General features: G+C 37.8%; 1 protein-coding gene across 1 annotated transcript in view; it reads right to left on the bottom strand.

The window, feature by feature from the left end:
* Nucleotides 1-1,295: 1,295 nt before the first annotated feature.
* smarcd1 (SWI/SNF related, matrix associated, actin dependent regulator of chromatin, subfamily d, member 1) overlaps nucleotides 1,296-12,935 on the bottom strand; it is a 70,488-nt gene continuing 58,848 nt past the window's right edge. The window contains exons 11-13 of the mRNA XM_039746782.1: nucleotides 9,812-9,934; nucleotides 2,759-2,860; nucleotides 1,296-2,579 (exon numbers count right to left, since the gene is read on the bottom strand). Of these exons, the coding sequence (XP_039602716.1) occupies nucleotides 2,526-2,579; nucleotides 2,759-2,860; nucleotides 9,812-9,934 (279 nt within the window). The 3' untranslated portion in view covers nucleotides 1,296-2,525. The remainder of the gene's footprint in view (nucleotides 2,580-2,758; nucleotides 2,861-9,811; nucleotides 9,935-12,935) is intronic.

Raw genomic sequence — 12,935 nt, forward strand, 5'->3', positions numbered from 1 at the left:
ACACTTACGGAAATAAAAGATATCCTAATTCACTTAAAGGAATGAATGATAATATGTATGAAGTTTAGCCAGGAATGAATGATATGTATGAAGTTTAGCCAAAGTATAAAGATGACGACTGCTGTTAGCACAACTAACGAACACTCAGCAGAAACTGTACAGCACATGCTAATCTGGTCCGTTTAGATTTCGTTTTCTTTTTTCGCTTCACTCAACAAACACCCGGGCGGGTGTTAGAATCTAGCCACTTTACAGCTCTGCCGCTTGCATATGGGGAAGCAGATGTACAATTTAAACAGATTGTTACTTTCATGGTAATTGAAATTCGATCATGTAAATGTATGCTACCTGACCAAATTGTCGTAGCTTTAATTGTTGCGGGACCACAGATTCTCATAGCGTATGGACCAGAATCATGTAAATCTACGTTTTCAGCATTGAATGATGCGAACGCGATCAGAATATTGTAGATTCGGATATTTTGCCTGTAGTGTTTGTGGATTTCACTTTCACCAACTTCTTTTTTCGGCTGCTCCCGTTAGGGGTTGCCACAGCGGATCATCTGTCCGCATATGGATTTGACAAGATTTTACACCGGATGCCCTTCCTGACATAACCCTCAAATGTTTTAATTCTTGCGGATGCGCCACTACATTGGGAAGAAACACTACTTTTCCCTGATGGCAACACAAATTAGACGGATCTACAAGTCTCCGACTTCAACTTTAAAATCAAACAATATCTGCTTACTTCTGTCATATCACCTGTGTCCACATATTCAATCTCTTTTCGCTGCTCCGTTATTTCACCGAGTAATAATTTTGTTTGCCGATTTGTTAGCACTAATGCGATCTTTATTATCAGTTTTTTGAGACTTTCGAATTTTATTTGGACAAAATAGATCTTTTATTGGGAACTTAAAAGTGAGGAAAACGTAAAAAGTTATAAGGGCCAAGAGTGCAGGAACTCTGTCTGACAAAAGCATTCACACGATTGAGAGGCGAGAGGACCGTGGGTGAGGACAGCTAACCTGAAATGGTTGAGAGGAGGGCAGGACTTGAAAAACACCTCTTGGCAATAGTCTCGCCTCAAGATTTTCTTTTATAACAGAGAGACATGGTTTCAGTCAAATATGTCCTGGCCATGTTGCAGAACCTAGGAAAATTACAAATAACCACCTACAATCAAACAGGTCAGCCCCACTGCAAATACTCTAAGCATCTGCATCCCCAAAAATCTTTTCAGAAAAAGGGAGAACCCTCCTTACATAGAAAAGCAATTAAGAACCAAACAAAGACTTTAATGGTCGCCTTTATTAAAACATGGGTAACACATACAGCAAATACAAATCAGATGAAAAATAATTTGGTCCTTAAGTTTAGAAGGGGGGGATCTACACCTACAAATAACTCATAACTTTATAAATATGTAGACAGCAGGGGTTACAAATTGCCCGACTTTTTTGAGTCCTACCCTATGCAGTGGCCTTCGCTGCCACACAAACTACCTAACTGGCCTGAACTAAACAGCAACTGGTTGAGAGAAGGTAGTTAGGAGACTTCAGAGGTTGACCTCACATTCATACTTTTTAGAGATGATCCTAATAGTTTAGGGCTGTTTGCAATAATTGGTGTAAAAAGCAGAAACTTGAAGGCTGATCTTATTGCATTGTTAGCTTTCATTTGGTGTCGGAAGGTGGTGCCATTTCTCAGCAGCCACATAACACAAACGTGGGAGCGGTGAGCTGTGTGATGAAGGCTGTTATGGAGATCAAAAGGGTTGCCAGAGCTTTTTTTGGGCAACAGGACAAATATCTGCTAAATGTATTCCACAGAGGAAAACTACTACTGTGATGACATTTTGACTCCCTGGCTTATCTGTGTGTCCTGTGAAGCATAAGGCTCTGGGAATAGCTGCTTTAAAAAAAACAAAGGAAGAGGGGGGCAAGGCTATAGAGAACTTTAGTTAATTAAAGGAGAAAGAAAATGGACATGTTAAAGATAACTTTAAATAAGAATCTATGAGAAGTAATCCCCAATTAATGGGGATCCCATGTCAGTTTAACAAGTTTCACTCAAACTGCTTGCCCAGCAAGATTCTCACTTAGTGTCTACAGGATGGGGAGGGGGGTTTGGGGATAAGAAGTAAGGGGACGCAAAAATTGTTCTGCAAATGTGAAGACATACAGTCTAGTGATAGGTCAACAAGCAGCAGCTACTAAAATACAAATAAAACTAAGGTAGAGGTAAGGCTGCTGTTCTTGGTACTTCTCCCTGTCATACAGCAGGCTACTGATCCTAGATGGAGCCACTTCTGCACCAACATCTGTGTGCAAGAGTGCCAATGAAAGTGAACGTACTTCCCCTTGGACCTAGCCAAACCTGTGTGAACCACCACTGACCGAAGCCTGTGCAAATTTGCGTATCCCTGAAATGGTCCGTTCCCATGAATGACTGGCCGAGCCCCACTCTCTTGAGACCACTCTCCACCCATCAATTAGGGGCCAGGACATGTGTGCTATATGCTTATGTGTTTCTAATGCCCAGCGCCTGTTCCAGCTCTTGTCTTCGCTGCTGAACCTAAACAGGAAAAGAAAGAGGAGGCGGTGAAGGCTAAATTGGGACATAATGGAGATGCATAGGCAGGACAGAACAGGAGTTACAGACCATTACATTAGGACTATAATGAGTGGAATTCTACTGAAGAGCAAACAAAACCTGAGCACTGGCAATAAGGAAGCCTGGTGCTGTGACGTTACCTTAGAGTAGAAATATCTACAGACTGCTTCTTGAGCCCAAGGCTGGAAATAAAATTCAGCTCGGCGCTCCTCCTCCGGGTTACCCACAATGTCAGTCATGGTCTGTGGAATTGATAAGATGGTACAAAGCATCAGAAATAATGAAGTCATACTTCTTGAATGATTAGAAAAATACCATAGCTGCACCAATGATGCCTAATGCTTCTTTAAAGATGAAAACAGAACTCTAAAAGATGAACTACTATGTGAATCAAACTGTAAGAGCCAATCTTAGAAAGCTAATGCTTTAAGTTAAAGCCATACTAGTGTTTGTTTAATCTGAACAGAATATAATCTTCTTTCATAGCTAAAGTTTGTGGTATAGCCTTTCACCCCCTATAAGTTAATATGAGCTAGAACTTTCTTAGCTCTATCTGTGATACTAGCAAAACACCCACACTTTGCAGCGGAGAAGTAGTGTGTTAAAGAAGTTATGAAAAAGAAAAGGAAACATTTTAAAAATAACGTAACATGATTGTCAATGTAATTGTTTTGTGATTGTTATGAGTGTTGCTGTCATCAAGGATTTGATTATCATTATTTCTTTCAATCAGGTTCGTATTTGTAGGATGTGTTGTGTTCAAGTTACATTCCGTGTTTGTCAACTGTTGTAAAGATAACAGGTTTCATTCATCGAAGTGTTCACTACCCAAATCAGTATGCATAAATCTAAGATGTTTAACAGGCATTCCCGGTATTAAATTGTGGATTTGCCTGTGAATATTTACCGGCAGCGTGTCTATGAACTTAATTTAAACGTAAGCTTTACACCTTGCTTTCCTATTGATATATCTACAAAGACTTGTTCAGATTCAGAGCGTTGTTCCATTCTTACTGCATCAATAAACAGTCTTCCTCTTTATCTGAGACATCACACACTGCATGCACAGGTTTACCTTTCCCAGTCCTGCACACTTTAGCGAAGTGCTTCAATTTACCACATTTTTTACACTGTCTTCCTTTAGCTGGACATTGACTTTTTCCACTGTGTGCTTTGTTTCTGCAGTAGCTGCACTTATGAATATGCTTGTATGCGTCACTCGCTTCATATTCTTTTGCTGCCTTCTCAATTGTGTAATACGTTTTTTGCTCAGCGCTCTTTGGAGCTCTTGCTTTTTGTGTGCGTACTGCGTTCACAGTCAGTTCACGTGAGCCGCTCGGAGTACACGCATTGCAGGTTCTCAGCTGTGCTTGTGCTATCTCGTGCGATGTCCACGGCTTTATTTAATGTTAGCTCAGACCCGGCACTTAAAAGTTTCTCTCACACTTTTGCTGAGTTTGTGTCAAACACTATTCTATCCCTGACCATCTCATCTTCGTTTGTATAAGCACAGTCCTTCACCAGCAATTTTAACCCCGTTACAAAGTGATGAAAAGTCTCATTTATACCTTGCGTCTTCTCACTAAACTTGTATCTCGCGAAAATTGTATTTGTCTTAGGCATCGCCAGCGGCAGTGTGTCTATTGGATTGCTGGTGACGGATGGCCTTATATGGGCAGGCACTCAATTACGTGGGAGGCGTGGGGATGGGGGACGCAACTCTGCCTCACACGGCGACCGAGCTGCAGGCTATGGACGTATATAAGTACGTAAGTAGGATTCAGTTATGACCGTTACGCATAGAATTTCGAAATGAAACCTGCTTAACTTTTGTAAGTAAGGTGTAAGGAATGAACCTGCCAAATTTCAGCCTTCTACCTACACGGGAAGTGAGTGAGTGAGTCTGTGTCAGTCAGTGCTTTGCCTTTTATTAGTATAGATTAGTGTGTTAATTAAGCCGTTGTGTGTTTTGCAATAGTCCCATTGCTAGCATGGACAGAAAGACCCATTTGCAGTTTATAAATGGGATAGGCATACAGTTTTCTAACCATTTAGAAATGGTTCAGCTGTATAAGGAAAACTTAAAGAAATGAAACAAGATATATAAGCTTTAAACTGATCAATTTTTTTCCCTATTTTTGTGTGAACTGCTTTACTTGGAAATTTAACTAAAGCTTTTAAAAACGAAGATATTTTGCCTGCGGAATCATTTCAAAGCGTCGAGCTATTGCCAGAATCCCATGAAGCAAACTAAAGTTGCCGAACTTTGGTAATTTGGGTAAAAGCAGCTACACATACGTATAAATGGAAGGCTTAATTGAAACCCTTTCACTTGCACAAAAAGTTCATCTTTAAAAATAACAAGCAAAACATATTATAAGGAAACGACGTATCACATTGCAAGTCTAATTAAATGAAATGACAACTCACAAGCAGGATAACAAATCACTCATTACCATGAAATCCAAAACAATGAACTTGGACAATATAGTTTCTTAAAAGGGGGAAATAAAAAGCTACACGGTAGAATGCTAGCAAATGTAGTCACTGTAGCTGCATTAAAAACAATTATTAGCACATGAGAACAATCTGGACAAGAACAAGCCATTCAGCCCAACAAAGTTCACCAGTCCTATCCACTTCTTCTAAAAAACATCAAGTCGAGTTTTGAAAGTCCCTAAAGGCTTACTGTCTACCGCACTACTTGGTCACTTATTCCAAGTGTCTTTAGTTCTCTGTATAAAGAACAGCCTTCTAATATTTGTGTGAAATTTACACTTAACAAGTTTCCAACTGTGTCCCCATATTCTTGAGGAGGTCATTTTAAAATACTGGCCTCACCAGTGTGTTATAAAGCTTGAGCAGAACTTCTTGTGACTTGTACTCCGCACAACAAGGTGCTATATAAGCCGACATTCTGTTAGCCTTCTTAATGGCTTCTGAACACTGCCTGCCAGTTGAGTCCACTATGACTCCTAAATCCTTCTCATAAGGTGGACTCGATATTCAGACCTCCCATTGTGTATTTAGATCTCACATTTTTACTTCCTAGGTGTAATACTTTACATTTACTGACATTAAATTTCATCTTCAACAAATCTACCCAAGCCTGTATGCTCTCCATGTCTCTCTGCAATGATTTAATGGATCCCAAATTATCTAATGGGTGTCACCTGCAAACTTTATCAGTTTGTTACTTATATTCCTATCCTATCAGTTGAACAAATTCTGCTCATTCATCAATCCTAACGTAATTGTTTCTGTTGTACCTTAATTTGCCTTCACTATGCCTGACAACAGAGATGTTTAACCCTCAATGAGAGACCAGCTTCACTACAAATGCAGCCTACTGTTGTGAAATGTACTTAAAGACATACAACTGAACACAGAGGGGACTGTATGACCGGATTATATAAATTGGTTATTTCAACACACTGACAAAAGAGAGACATGTTCGAGTATTTCACAACACTTTGAACTAGGGATGTCATGATACCAAAATTTTAGTATTCAGTACCAGTGAAATTTCACGATACTAGATATCTTTCGATACCATGTCAAAACCAGACATCCTTTTCAACCGATTTAAATTAAAAATACCTCCATTATTAGAGTGAACAATACCGTGCTTTTCTCTGTGACAGAATGTAAAAATATTAATTCATTTACGTATTTGGCTTACACCTTCGCCCAAGGTGACTTACAACACTGGAGACGGAATTCTTCACATTTCTTTTGTTTTTCTAATTGGTGCACAGACAGGTGAAGTGACCTGCTGATGGTCACACAGTGTCAGCAGCAGGATTTGAACCCACAACCTCAGGGACTGATGTCTAAAACCTTAAGCACACCACCACATTGCCTGCCAAAAACTCTGCCACAGTAAGTAAAATTAAAAAAAAAATAATTTATGAAGTGCCTATCACAGACAAAAGTCAAAAAGCTCTAAACAATAAAACACAAAATAAAATGACATATTAAACAATACAATACAAGGGACAATAGAAAAGTTACCAAGACGGCAAAGTTACCCAAACACCTGTTTGAACAGATGCACCTTAAATTGACATTTCAACAATTCAATAGACTCTGCTGATCAACATCAGTTTAAGACTGTTCCCTAGCTTTGGAGCAGTGAATTGTAATGGATAAAATAATCCCTATGTGTCTTTAGTTTGGTATGAGAAAATGAAAGATCATCTAACTGAGCTCAGAACATGACCTGAGGTGGTATATGATATATTGGGGCACTTGACCATGCAGACCTCTCTAAGAGAGTACCAGAATTCTGAACTAGATCCTAAATTCTACTGAGATCCAATGTAGAGAGAAGAAAACTGGGGAGATGCAGGTCTATTTGTGTGAACGAAATTAAAGCCTGGCAGCTGCATCTTGAACAGCCTCAAGATGAGATAAGCTTTACTCAGGCAGGTAGAAAGAGAGCTGTAGTAATCCAGATATGATAAGATAAAAGCATGGATAAGCATTTCCATCTCAGCCCTGGTAACAACATGGATAAGTTCATTAACTGAAAAAAACAACAGTGACTGAGACACCTAACATGAGCATCAAAACTCAGGAAATGTCAGAGATTGCTTAGCAGTAGCAGCAGCTTTAAAACACTGGTATACCCATCAGGACGTTACTCAACTATCATTTGAGTAAACTGGTATTGGCATTTATAAATATCAAAATACAATGCAGGGCCTGAATTTTATTGTGTGATGGACATAGGGATTTACCTGCTATAACAACACATGAAGGAAATTTTATAATCTTGAGGGGATTTATAAAGGATGATATCAACATGGACTACCCGATTTATCTTATATGCACATTATACAATTTATTCTGACATTTTCTCTCCAGTAACTTACTGCTTACAACACATAAACAACATTTTATCTGTACTGTTAAATTGGTGAATCCAAAACAATTCAGGATATTTTAATTCAAACCAACTCTGTACAGCTGTTTTTTTTTGTATAAAACATTTGCTATTATAGGATTTATATTTGCATCATTAGCCTGTTAAAAATCAAACTAAAGGGTAAGGGACGAGTCAAACAGATTCAATTTTATAAGTCACAAAATCCTTAAACTTAATTCTCTATCCTTTTTTTATTATTATTCATTTATTTTTTTACATTTTTCCAAACTTTAATGTCCTATGTGAAATCAAACCTGTCAGCTTTACATGAATCCATTATTTCAGAACTCCTGTGAAAAACCCTTTTTTAAAGCATCCTATATGACCTTGTTGTTGCTAGGTCGGGGTACTAGTCCAGACGTAAAACATTAACTGGATCTGCAGTTTAACTGATAGACTACATTATACTCACCAATATACTTTGAAACACAGGACGTGTTTTTACTATGTTTTTCACATTTTGGGGATTAAATATATAAACATTAGTTTGGCTTCACAAGCAAATAGAATGACATCAAATTAAGCGTTTGCATATCTGTATTTAGCAATGAGGCATGTTGTTTTCTCTGTCCTACTGTCATTGCTTTGAAGCACAAAATAAATATATTGGCATTAAAAATCGGAGAAGCTCATTTCATTGCCAATGTGAACAAGCCAATTAGCCACTTCATTTAAAAACTGACCTCAGTTTTTACTTGCTAAAAGTTCAGTGTGCCAGTGCACACAATCCTGTATTCTTAACAGTACATGGTGCATGCAACATATTTTTCGCGACCACAAACTGTAAAAAATGGTTAGAAAATGGATGGATGCTCATTTAATTCCATTATAGGACATGGCATTAAAAAGAAATTCATCAGGCCATCACCTTGTCTCCTCTTACAACATCATGACACTACAAGTTGAATGATTAAAACTTGCATCAAATCAGTCACATCATTGTGATTACAAAGCATCAGTGATGCTATTTATTAAATCTTTTAGGGCGGATGTCGACTTTTGTCAACACAAGGGGTTGAGAATGGATATCAGAGGGCGACCCTCTTTGCTCGGAGGACTGTAGACTCGTTGACTTGACATTGAAACCCTGCGTGTGCATGAATAGCATAGAGTAAGCAACGTCTATAATGGCATCGACAAATGGGATAAGAGAGTAAAGCAAATGCACAAAGTGCAATACTCTATTTATGTATTATTGCTGAATTGGACTCTGACTTATCAAACTCCGATTTTGATACAAGTGATCTGGAGATTAAAAGCGAAAGTCAGGTACTTGCATCAGCTGACCGGTCGCCAGCTGATCGTAGTGATGGACACGCGAGTGCAGCTGACGCGCCTACGAAAACATTAGGTTTGGGAGGACTATACAGACATGGATCTGTGGGAGACAAGCTAGCAACTGGACTTCACCAAATGACGCAGCATGCTGGTGGACACAACGGATTAGCAGCCACGTTGACTACTTCAAGCAGTGTTTGTTTTTTTTTTTTATCAGAAAGTGCTTTTCAGCTTATGAGTGATGGGACAAACACGTATGTAATAAGTATGTGAATGCGCCTACTGTAGGGGCTCCTGCAACAAAGAGTAACATTTGTCATAAATAAGAATTTATGTTTAATTATGCGTGAAATCTTTGCTTTGTGTACTTTTTAGAAAACTTGAGTTATTTTGGAAAAATATTCAGCCCTGAAACAAAAGGAAGTAAAAACAATTAGCCCTAAAAGATTTAACTAAGCCCATAACGGAATAAAAGATGTAATAACGAAACCCCGTGTTTCTGATTTCGCTTTTTAAAAAGTAATAAGCACTATTCCCTTAATCACATGCTTAAATTCTCCTGTTTTGAAGAAAAAGTATTTCTAGGCATGACTTCTGTTTTTCTTTTTCGCATGTGGTGATGCGGTGCTGTATTACCATCACCGTGAGACATTTTTATATGAAGTTCTTATTCACATTTTTGTCACATAATACTTTTTATGTATTACTATTCCCGAGTAATTAGTCTACTTGCCAACCATGCATGAGTCCAATACTGACTGTCACTCAGTACTACGGATAATGAAAAAAGTTAGAACTGTTATGTTTTTTGGAAAATTGGTATCGGCTTGTACCTAAACTACCAGTTCTTTTATCATACCTACTCTAAACATTGTGTTCAAACCCACTCAAATTAGTGGAAAAAAAATAAAGAAAAAGCACTCAAATAAGCACACTTTGCTCTATGCCTGAACCACTTGGCATCACTCTCCCCTGAAATACAAACCTTCAGATCCCGGCACTGTGACTGCAGCCAATCATTGATGAACCCTTGTGGATCCCTGGCAAAGCTCAGCATGAACTCCCTTTGGGTCTTCAGTTGGTTAATTGTTTCAATGGTCTCATGAATCTGGTAAAAGCAACAAAAATTATAGAATGACACAAGGGTTTAGAAACAAAAAACATTTTTTGAAATAACAAATAATGCAACTACTTATTGTGTCCTATTATTTTTTTTATTGAATGAAAAACTATTATAGCAGAGATCTTCACATTTTGATCACATTTTCCATCGTGGTACTTATGTCACCCGTACACATAGGGTTTTTTGTGTCGCCTATGGGTGGGGGTCAATGTAGTTTTACTGAAATGTGTACAATAAAATGCATTGCTTCTCCATTCCCGCTAACATCAGCAATACTACAGAGTTTCTTATTCAAACAGCACTGTCCATATTGAAGTTAAGCAATTAAGTGTTCATAGTGCCGCTTAATAGAAAGAGTTTAAAAAAAAAAAAAACACAAAAAAACAAGTAATTTGCAAGCACTGTCCTAGGAATATAACATGCTCCTGAAAAGTACAAACTAGGTCTTCTCTCCACTTAAAGACTCTTCTTCCTGTCCGGCAAGGACGATTACAAGAAAAAAAAAAAAACACTCAGATGAAATTACTTGTCACATGTGGTGGCAGTTTCACTTGCATCACGCCCTCAATAAATAACCTGTTACGAAAAACAACATTTTATTTTTTAAATGAAATGTACCACATTTGGTGAAGGGTATACCAGCCAAAAGAATTTAAAATGCATATTTGTACATATTCTGATTGTATCTCTCTATTATAAAAAAATGGAGAGAAACACAAGGGTGTCGAGACGTGATCTTCATGTTAAGATCACGGAAGATATTTAAAAGAAACCGCGAGATGGCCACAGAGCATCTCGCCGGGGACCTTAAACAGACTTTGTGCCAAGAGATTGACCCAGGACCGTCTCGCGATGACGTGGAACATGAGATTCTTGCAAGACACGCCCCTCTTTACAATCAATATCAAATAAGCCAAGAGGCAGCAAAACATTCATTCGTCTAAAGGATTTGAGCACACACAGACCCAGGACTCTCAGCGCATATAAAGCGCATAAGGACATTACGTTATAAATGAAATGTCGACATCTAAGTGAAGAAAAAGCAACGTGGAGAAAAGAGACTCAAAAGTGTTGGAGAGAAAAATGAGCAAAAAAGAATAATCGAGGTGCAAATTCAGAAAATAAGGAAAGTAATTGTCAGCTAGGAACAAGTGGAATTGAAAAAAAAGCACATCCAATCCGGCTCAGAATTAAAAGACAATAAGTAAAAGACAAAGTAGAACTTCATAAGGACGTTTACAAACGTTGGCGCTAAACACAAGCAGAGCAGGTTAGAGACTATGAAACCAGTGAAATTAGAAAGGCTCAAAAAAAAAAAAAGGCGCTATACACATGTGGAGAAAATGAGGATATGAAAGTAGGAAAACTAGAAAATAGAAAAAAAAAAGAAAGTAAAGATCCCAGTAGCGTAAACAAACAAACTGCCTCATTTAACTATGCACCAGTCTGACTTTGGTTTTGCACAATAATCACTACACTATTGCACCTTAACACTTAATTCTACTTTATTCACATAATTTTACTTATTTATTATATTCTACTATACTGTTATCTTTCAATCTATGAGTTTTTGTTAATATAACTGATATTCTTCTAACTTTGCACAGTTTTTGATAAGCGGATCAGGATGCATTTCACTGCGTGTTGTCCTTTATAACTATGCATGTGACAAATAAAGAATCTTGAGAATTTCAAAAACGGAGTTTACCGCACATGCATTTTATTGGTTACTTTGTAAAAAAAAAAAATTATTAACTGCTGATGATGTAGATCATTTTGTCTGTGCTGAAATTCCAAACTGAGAAACCTATCCTGAATTATGATACAGTCATTAAATGCATGTCTCACTGACCTCATTAAAAAGACTCAGCATATTGGGACTCTCAAGATTACAAATATTGCTTTTACAGAAGTTCTGCAATAAAAGTGAAACTAATAAAATAGCAACAATTCAAAGAAAAAAAACATCTTAAAAGTGTGTATCCAGAAAACCAAACACGGGGATTGGCGAGCGAAGCGAGCAGGGGGCTAGTATTTTAAAAAGGAAACATTCTGTTCTTTAAAACACAAGGCTTCATCTCATCAGGAAACACAGACAGTTAAGGTTGGATTGTGTATATGTTACTGAGTGAACGATCGTCAATTTTAGATGGCAGGCAATATATATTAAAAGCAAGCTGCAAGAAAACATGATGAACTGTACTTGAACTCTGAGCTCACACATGTTTTCATATACAGGAGCACCACGAGGTCCTGTGAGTGGCACTAGAAAAAAATGTCTTCTGTTTATGTTTCAATTCTATGCATTTTGTCTTTTTTGTTTTGTTTTGTAAATATATAACTTCCACTGTAATCTCAGAACAGAAAGTTTATAACTTAAACATTAGATGGGAGGAAAGGAGACTGAAAACACCACAGATAAGCACCCTTGATCTTATGATCAATACTTTAAGGCAGACCTGTTGATCATCAGAGTATTTAATTAAATATCTGTGTGAAATCACAAGGTACAGAATTAGGCATAAACAATGGCCCAAATGCGAGTGATAGAGAGGGGGGGGGGTCCTCCATTCCATCAGAGAGTCTCCATCCACCTGGACATCAAAGATACAGTCCATGAATCAGCCCAACTGCTGAATCTAAAAACCACCCAAGATGTCTGCTACTTTGATACTAATCTTCAGTTTCCAGATCTTTACTGAAAGTATTATTCAGTGAGACTTTTGGCTGTGAAGCAAGTCTTTAGCAAGACTTTACATCCATACTTTATAGTTCCCTAATTTCTATTAAATATTTGATTTAGTTAATTTGCTATTATTCCATTTTAAAAAAATAACGCTTTGCTTTTAAATTTCTATACTGTCTGAATATATTCTATACATTGAGTGTCTAAAGTAATAAAGTACATTCAGGACACCTGGAGTAGAAAGACTGAGACTCTCCTTCCTCACAAGGTTAGCAGGCAGAAGCAGGACACCCACATAAC

The sequence above is a fragment of the Polypterus senegalus genome, chromosome 3, assembly GCF_016835505.1.
Source record: "Polypterus senegalus isolate Bchr_013 chromosome 3, ASM1683550v1, whole genome shotgun sequence".
NCBI lineage: Eukaryota > Metazoa > Chordata > Cladistia > Polypteriformes > Polypteridae > Polypterus > Polypterus senegalus.